Source organism: Benincasa hispida, chromosome 6 (assembly GCF_009727055.1).
Source record: "Benincasa hispida cultivar B227 chromosome 6, ASM972705v1, whole genome shotgun sequence".
Classification (NCBI taxonomy): Eukaryota; Viridiplantae; Streptophyta; class Magnoliopsida; order Cucurbitales; family Cucurbitaceae; genus Benincasa; species Benincasa hispida.
In genome coordinates this window covers 27,248,732-27,257,669 of record NC_052354.1, presented here as the reverse complement: position 1 = coordinate 27,257,669, position 8,938 = coordinate 27,248,732, and the positions used below count along the sequence as shown (strand labels likewise).

Here is an 8,938-nt window from a genome sequence, read left to right as displayed (position 1 = left end):
AGGTGAAAATCGACATTGAAGATGATGTTCAATGTCGGTTGAAAACCAATGTTGAAGATAACTGGCATTGAAATCTTGGTTATCTATAATGTCAGTTTAAAACCAAAATTAAAGACAACCGATATGGAAGACTTTTATATCACGATATTCGATGTCGTTTTTCAACCAACATTGTATCCTTATAATGTCAGTTTTAAACCGACATTAAAGCTCAATTTTGTAGTAGTGTCGAATTTTTTTGTTTCCTGAAAACAACATATTTTCCATAAATAATTGATCCAATTATGAGTTCTTTAACTGCAATCTTACATATACAATATTGGAATCAGAATTATCGCGACTACCGACACCAAATGACTTGCCTTCCAATTGATTCTCGTTAAGAGATTTAGATAACACACATTCTAATTATCAGATTTGAAAAGCGCGATATTATTATTTCTTATCATAACTTCTAGTGTCTAAATTGGATAATTTGCGCACGTCCTGCCTGTATGGATGTGGCTAGTCGTGTTAGGATCGATTCCTTTGATTTTGGATATTACAAGTTTTGTCAATTTATTTCTAAAAATAAAAAAAAATAAAATTTATGAATACATTTCCAATTATATTAAAAACAAAAATTAATAATTTTTCGAATTTTAATAATTCTAAACTACCACTATATAAAGGAACTCTTTCCGCAAAATATAAATGAACAAAGTATTGGATACAACCCAACATTTTTCCTATAAAATATAGTATATGATAATATGAAATGAAAATATTATCAATAAGATAAAATAATCGTAAAAAAATCTACATGTAACACGTGTTAAACAATTAGTAGATAATAGATAATGTTAAGATGTCTCTTTTTTTTTTAGCAATATTTAGTACAATTTAGGTCTCATACTTCCATTCTTTGTCACAAAAAATATTTTTTAATTTTTTTTAAAAAATAATTGACACGTGCCAACTTCTCATTGAAAGTGGACTAGGCTTAACTTTTTTTCTTTCGAGAAAAAAAAAAAAAGAATTGGTAAGATGCCCATTGTACATTTGTGCTGTGTTGTATTATAAATTATGGTGCTCCACCCGCACGCTAGCTTTATCACCTTTACCACTCACTAACCGAGAATATTCCAAAACAAAGGAATCACATATTCCAAGCACAGCAAGTATCCTCTACATCCGATTGTGGTTTAACCCCATTACAACCGGACCAAAATTCAACTAATATTTTATAGGCAAAATAAAAATACTCTTTTAACCTAGTTTTTATTCTCTCTATATAAAAAACAATTTTGGTTTCTAAACTTTCATCAAATTAACAATTTAGTTCATAAACTTTTGTTTGTAACAATTTATTCCCTAATATTTCAATTTTGTAATAATTTAATCTATAAACTTTATATATAACAATTTAGTCTTTGTACTTTTAAATTCATAACAATTTAGTCCCTCATGTAAATAAATTTATCAAAATTAGATGTCAATTTTTATTATTTTCTGATGTAAACTTTATATATTATAAAAAAAATATTGAGTAACTAATTAGTTTATTGATTTATTTGGGCAAAAATCTCATTAAATTTTAACAATAATTTCTACAATATAGACTAAATTTTTACAAATCTTAAAGTACAATGATTAAATTATTACATAGTAAAGTTTATAAACTTAATTGTTACATAACTGAAAGTTCAATGACTAACTCGTTATAAAATAAAGTTTGGGGACTAAATTGTTACTTTTATAAAAGTTTAGAGACTGAAAATGATTTTTAACCTAAAAATATTCTTCTATTTCTAAGTTTTAATTTTTAGTTTTTTTTTATCTTCTATGTTTCAAAATATATATTTTTGCTTTTACTTAATCAATTTAAAATAGTTAAGAAAAATGGGTGAAAACTAATGTAATTATATTCAATTAAAATCTTTTAAATTAATCAATAAGAACGAACACTAAGGACTGAAAATAAGTAGGTAGTGATTCTAAAATATATATATATATTTAGTGAAAAGTTAACGTTGGTAAATCTTGAACTCAAGGACTGAAAACAAAATTTATTTAAAATCTATAACTAAATGAAAACTAAAAAAAAAAAATTCAAATGTAGATGTATAACATTTTAAAACTTTAAGATTTCAACTGTACTAATAACTATGGTTTGTTTGGCAACCGTTTTGTTTTTAGTTTTTGTTTTTGAAAATTAAGTCTATATCATCTACATTCTAAATTTGACTTAGTTTTTTAAATAATTGGTGAAAAGTAGATAACAAATCAAGAAATTTGGAGGTGGAAGTAGTGTTTAGACTTAATTTTCAAACACAAAAATAAAAAACAAAATGGTTACGAAATAAGGCCTACAATATTTAATTTGTGTAGATGTGTTGACATTTTTATAGATTCGACATCGATATAAAGAATGAATCGACATTTTTATTATATGATAACAAGAAATCTCTTAAATATAAAAATAAACATATAAATAATAACATCTTAAGTGGTTTAGAAAGTATGAAATGTTTGATTTATTAATTTAAATAATTGCAAAAGTGTCTATACATATTCAAGGGTGTTTTCAAATAAAAGAAAACAAGTTAATTTATTTATAAATGTAGCAACATTTCACAACCTATTAGTAATAAATGTCTATCGCGGGCTATAACTGATAGACAATGATATTTTATAATACTTAAAAATATTTTCAACCGTTTTACTATTTAAAACCAGACTAAATTATACAAAATGCCCCTAAACTTTGTATTTTTTGTCAAAAATATCCTTAAACTTTCAAAAGTTTCAAAAATACCTTTAAACTTCTAAGATGAGTTCAAAATTACCATTACTTACCGTTAGTTTTGGATGGAAATCGTTAGTGTTTTGTATAATATTTATAAACTTTTAAAAGTTTTTTTTAATAAAAAAATAAAGTTAAAAATACCTACAGTTATATGAACAGAGATCGTTAACACCATCTTACTTCCCTATTTTCCATTTTTTCCTCCCATCCCTTCTTCAATACATTCTTACTCTCCTTTTGTTAACATTTCTTTATAAAAAAAAAGTAAATAAATAAATTTAGGTATATGGACTATAATAAGAAGAAAGAGAAAATAAATGAAGCATCACTTATGACTTAAATGTTTTAACAAAATTATATGTTAGTAGTTGAGCGACGGATAATAGCCAAATATATGTTTTTTTATTTGACTATTTATCGTTTGGTATGTTTTAAGGGGAGATTGACTTTGAAATTTTGTGGGATTTTATGATTTAATTTTAAATTTTGGTTACCGAAAAAATTGGAGTAAGTTAAGTTAAGAATTAAAAAACTAAGAGAACAATAAAAATATCTGTATGAAAAACATGAAGATATATGTATAATTTTTTTAAAATGAAATTTTCGAACTTAAAAAAACTTCAAACAAATTGATCACCATATTAATGGTATGAGCATTTTTAAACTCTTCTTTTTAAATTTTAAAGTTATTTTTGCAATAAGATATTACCGTTTTTGTTCATATACTAACAATAAGGTATTTTTGAACTCTTTTTTAAGTTAAGAGTGTTTTTAAAACTTTTGAAAGTTGGTATTTTTGAAACAAAACTTTAGTAGTTTTCATCCAAAACTAACGGTAGGGGCATTTTTAAATTTAAAAATATTTTTGAAACTATTAAAAATTAAAAAATATTTGCGACACAAAATACAAAATTGAGAGACATTTATCATAATTTAGCCTTAAAACAATTACCCGATTCAATTAGTATTTGGATAAAATTGAGATATGATGATTGATGATCTCAACATATTAGTTTTATCCCTCCACCTGACAGAAGACCCTCTCAATACGATGACACGATACGAATGCCCGCACGGGATTGGAGTTCAATGAATGGTGAGGTCGGTGAGAAGAAAAACGGCATCGTCTTGCAAACACGACGTCGTACGCTGCACTTCATCTTCTTCATTGCTCTCTTGATTCTTCCTTCAATTTAACGCAGTGTTTTTTCAAAACCTAAAACAAGACAAAGGAAAGGTTTTTCTATGTCTCGGCTGCAACTTCCAGTTGTTGTTAGTGGTTCATCACTTCATATACTCTGATTTTTCCTTTTCCTTTCTCCATTTTTCTCTTCTTTGATCTTTGATTACAAATCCCGATCTCTGCTTTTGGCGATCTTCATCGGATTCAAGATTTTTGTTAAGAGGGTATACGTTTAATTTCACACATGCAAACCGAGGCTAGGGTTAGTGTGATGATGGAAGGAGGGCAAAGAGCTCTCAGTTCTGCTCATGGTGGGGTGGTTTCTGTTGAGGGAGGTGCCAGAAATTTCGCTTCTAAAAAGCAACAGTCGCTTCAGCAATCGCAGATTGGCACGGTGTCGCAGCTTCTCTCTGGAGGTGTCGCCGGTGCTTTTAGTAAGACCTGCACCGCACCACTGGCTCGACTTACCATTCTCTTTCAGGTTCGTTTACTTCTGTTTCTATCGATTATTGTTGTTGCGATGAAGTTGTTTGCCTAATTTCTATCCTATCAGTGCTTTAGGTGACTTGGGTTACTTTCGGTTTGATGTTAGGCTTTTGGGATATGGAATTTTTTTATAATCACTCTTTTTCTTTATCCATTTCCAGTTTTTCCCTCTTTCGCAAAACATTTTCCTGAAGCCTAGATAGCTTCGGAATATGGTTTTTGGGTTCTTACTGGAGTTATATTGACGACTTTTGCATTATAACCACATGAGGTGAGAAATATGCTCTGTAACACAGGTGGAAGATTTCATTTTCAAGTAATTGTACTTTATGATGAGAATAGAAATGTATGATTAAAATGTGAATGCAATTTGTTGAATTCTTGTATATGAATTATAAAACATTTACTATCTATGCTTATTCTTTCCTTTTGCTTTGGCACCATTCTGAAATTTGACATTTTTTTGAGAAGTTGTAGTATTTAAATTTGATTCTTACCAGGAGATTAAGAATCATGGTTTATGGGGTTCTTTCCCCGTGATGCTCTCTTAAGTAGAATGGCAAACATTTATTCATTTTTATTCTAATTCAATAAAGTTCAGACTAGTAAAGAATGATATGTTAAGAAAAGGAAATTAGTACATTTTAAATGCAGATATCATAAATAAAATAAAAAAAGCAGGACGTTGTAAAAAGCAGGACCTTAACTGTGCCTGTGTCCAAATCTCTTTAATACTGGTTTATTGGCCTGTCCAGTGTCAATTTGATATTATGTTTCATGGCTCTGTTGGTATTTTGGGTTGCTGACATGCTGTCAGTTGATATCGGTGGTTGTATAATTGCCTTGTTACTTGTTATCATCTCAGGTGCAAGGGATGCACTCTGATGTAGCATTGCTGAAGAAAGCCAGCATATGGCATGAGGCTTCACGAATTATTCACGAGGAGGGAATAAGAGCTTTCTGGAAAGGAAATCTTGTTACAATTGCTCATCGTCTACCTTATTCCTCTATCAATTTCTATGCATATGAACACTACAAAAAGGTTGATGTTATCTTTCTTATGAATAGATACCATCATAGAGTTTTATATATGGGGTTAATTTCTGTTTGAATTTTTTCTTTCAGTTGCCCTGATCGTAATTGTTTGTTTATATGCTATGTAGTTACTTCACATGGTCCCAAGTCTTGAACATCGAAGGGATCGCATGAGTGCAGACCTTTTAGTTCACTTCCTTGGTGGTGGCTTGGCAGGAATTACGGCAGCATCAACTACATATCCACTAGACCTCGTAAGGACGCGCCTTGCTGCTCAGGTGAGTTCATATGGTTGGCAACTTCTTGTAAACAGTATCTATTGCACTTAACTTGACTGCCTTGTCTATTAGTTGTGTGGCTCCTTGGGTGTGGGCTGCTTTTTTGTATGGCTATGGACTCTTTTCAGTATTCTTTCATTATACTTAATATTTTTTTTCCTCATCCAAAAACAAAAATAAAGGTAAAAACTGTTCTTCCTTGGATGGTGGTTAACTATGAGAAGTGATTTTGATGATTATTAGTCTAGTTTGGTCTTAAAATTCATGGGCTTGGTAGTGAATGATCTTTCCATTTCATCTTATTAGACTCTAGACGGGCTCATTTGCCGTCGCATCTGTGGTCTTTGTATATTCATAACTGGTTCATCTTGATTTATTCATCTTTTATTGAAGCCATCTTTTGAATTGGTTGACATAATTTTGAATCATATGTTTGTATTGGCACTTGTTTTTGCATTAACTTCATAGATTTATGATTTTTAGACGAACGTGATCTATTACAAAGGTATTTGGCATACTCTGAGAACAATTTGTAGAGACGAGGGTTTTCTAGGTCTTTACAAGGGACTTGGAGCAACAATACTGGTATGCAATTTTATTTTCATTTTTTTATTATTATTTTTTTATACTTTCTGAGATGTACTAGGAATACGAGTCCTGTTTTGAAAATATAGCTCATTAAATCTGTCTGGTGCAGGGTGTTGGTCCCAACATAGCTATCAGCTTTTCCGTGTATGAAAGCTTGAGGTCTTTCTGGCAGTCCCGTAGGTAAGGATTTTCAGTTTAATTCATTAATTATATGATGGATTGCTTCTTGTTATGTACACATGCTTCCTCATTTAGTCCTAGAAACTTATTTTAAAATATATTTCAGGCCTCATGATTCTACGGTTTTGGTTAGTCTGACCTGTGGTAGTCTATCGGGCATTGCATCCTCTACAGGTGAGTGATCTCTGATGGGTTAATTTTCAGAGAGAATCAATTTATATGGGTTCTTTGTTTATGCAATGTTTCTTGCGGTATCTATCTCAGTATTTTATGAATATGAGTGATTTCTTGGATCTGAATTTTTTTCTAGCTGGAAATCCCTGCCCTTCATATTTAATATTTCTTTTCACATGCTGCCTCTCCATGAACTAACCTACTATTGTGATGCTAAGCATAGCGCTGGACTAGCTAAGTTTTTAATTCAACTGCATTCATTGTATTGTTAAAAAATGTCAGTGCAAAAAAAGAGGTTAATACATATAGCTGTTTGCCATGCTTTTGATGCAGAGAAACAGGCTGTGGTGCAGGCTCTGCACCAAAGTATTTAACCAGACTGACCCTAGAGACAGACCACCAGACTGGAGTTGTATTTTGTATGGCATTATGAAAATTTTAGTAAGGAAATTGATAAAAATAATTCCATATTACCACCTTAATTTTTTCTCATCTTAACTTCTAAAATTTTTTCTTAAAATTGGTTTTAGTAGCAATCTCTCCAAGCATTACATATTCTAGAATATCATTTTCAGGTGTGAGAGGTGCCCCATCTGAGGTATGCTTCTCACTTGGGCTCTCTTTTACATTTGTTAAATGGATTTTTCAATCCTTGAAGCCTCAGTAGTTCATCGTCTTAGTCTCTTTGACAACTTTGTCATGGTTGATTGGTATGTTTATGAAACTAGACCAATTCTAACTATGCCTGAGTCATCTTGTGGAAACTTAGTGCTGATGATGCAAATGTGCCAGCATTATGGTGCATTTTGCTCCATTTCTAATTTAAAAGTGCTCTTTTCATAGGTCTAAAATTGAGCATATCAAAATGATAAAACTACTGACCAGCTTCAGATATTAAAATAGTACATAACATATTGTTTTGTATTAAACAAAAAATCAAACATCAGTGTTCACATACCCCAATGTGCTTTCCAGCAGCTTTTCTCTGTTGTGTGATGTTTGCTTAAATGCGATCGCCTGTTTCAACTTTGTGCTACTGATGTCTTTACTGTGAAGTGAAGGTCATCTCTATCTGCTTGTTTAACTGTACAGCTCGGTTTATATTATGTTACCCACTATAATTTGCAGCCACCTTCCCCTTGGATCTCGTGAGGAGGCGAAAGCAATTGGAAGGAGCCGGTGGCCGAGCTCGGGTGTATACAACAGGCCTTGTCGGTGTATTCAGGCACATATTGAGGACAGAAGGCTTCCGTGGTTTCTACCGAGGGATTTTGCCCGAATACTACAAGGTCGTGCCTGGGGTGGGCATTTGCTTCATGACCTATGAGACACTGAAGAGCCTATTAGCAGATGCAAGTTCCAGATTGTAGTTGAAGAAAAGCTTTTGCCGAAATGATTTGTGGATGGAAATGAGATTTTGTGGGAAATAACAAAGCAAATTTGTGGGAATCCTCATAGTTTTGTACTTCAGATTGTAAGATGTAACATTTTTCCATGTATAGATATCTAAAGGTTCTTCAGTGGTTCACAAAATTATACAATATGTAGCCAAAAGCAGAGGTTTTTTTTTTTTTTTTTTGTGGTACTTTTTGTATGGAAAAGCTCGGCATAGGCACACGTCGATGGTCGCGTTTTGAAGCAAGGCATTGCCACAATGAGAGGTATTTTTCTGTTTACATGACCTTGAAGATAAGCAAATTATTTGGATTGAAACATTTTCTACTATGATTTACTCTACTCTACTTTGTTGGTATGATAAACAAATTATTTTATGTTTTAGTTTATATGATATTTGAAAGAATCTAAAGTTTATTCCTTCAATTTTTAAATTTGTAATTGTTATCTTGAAATTCAGGTTTTACATCTACTTAATTTCTAGAATCTATTATATACAATTTAAAGCTAAGGGACCTATTTATCATGAAATTGAAAGTTAGAAAATCTTACACTGTAAATTTGAAATTGCATTGTAATTCAACTAATTGAAAGTTGGGAAATTGGAGTGGATAACCAAATTAGTTGACTTTCGTTTGAATGCTTACAATATAGAGATCTATATTAAAATAAACTCTAAAATTTTTATAGTTACATCAATTGTATTTTTATAAATGTATCAATTTAAATCCGTCGTTATGTTCTATTATTTATAATTTTAGTAATTAAAACTATAAACACGTACAAGAATTTACACATGGAGGATTTTTAAATTATAATCGTCAATCTTGT

General features: G+C 30.9%; 1 protein-coding gene across 7 annotated transcripts; it reads left to right on the top strand.

Annotated features, from left to right (window-relative positions):
* The first annotated feature begins 3,871 nt into the window (after positions 1-3,871).
* Positions 3,872-8,425, top strand: LOC120079797 (mitochondrial substrate carrier family protein B-like). 7 transcript variants are annotated; one of them, XR_005482355.1, is made up of 9 exons: positions 3,873-4,452; positions 5,323-5,499; positions 5,621-5,770; positions 6,254-6,355; positions 6,468-6,538; positions 6,645-6,712; positions 7,046-7,153; positions 7,288-7,310; positions 7,841-7,968. XR_005482355.1 is itself a non-coding variant. In XM_039034203.1 (8 exons), the coding sequence occupies exons 1-7, from the start codon at positions 4,216-4,218 to the stop codon at positions 7,084-7,086; spliced, it is 846 nt and encodes a 281-aa protein (XP_038890131.1). In that variant the 5' UTR covers positions 3,872-4,215; the 3' UTR covers positions 7,087-7,131; positions 7,841-7,979. The 7 variants fall into 7 exon arrangements, 3 of the variants coding, with proteins under 3 accessions (XP_038890131.1, XP_038890129.1, XP_038890130.1); XM_039034203.1 differs by lacking the exon at positions 7,288-7,310 and having other exon boundaries at positions 3,872-4,452; positions 7,046-7,131; positions 7,841-7,979; XR_005482354.1 differs by having other exon boundaries at positions 7,288-7,983.
* Positions 8,426-8,938: the final 513 nt, after the last annotated feature.

Coding starts and splice junctions, on each gene's coding strand:
- LOC120079797 (XM_039034201.1), top strand. CDS start 4,216: ATGCAAACCGAGGCTAGGGTTAGTGTGATGATGGAAGGAGGGCAAAGA. Junction 5,771..6,253: donor GGACGCGCCTTGCTGCTCAG/GTGAGTTCATAT, acceptor TATGATTTTTAG/ACGAACGTGATCTATTACAA. Junction 6,356..6,467: donor GACTTGGAGCAACAATACTG/GTATGCAATTTT, acceptor TGTCTGGTGCAG/GGTGTTGGTCCCAACATAGC.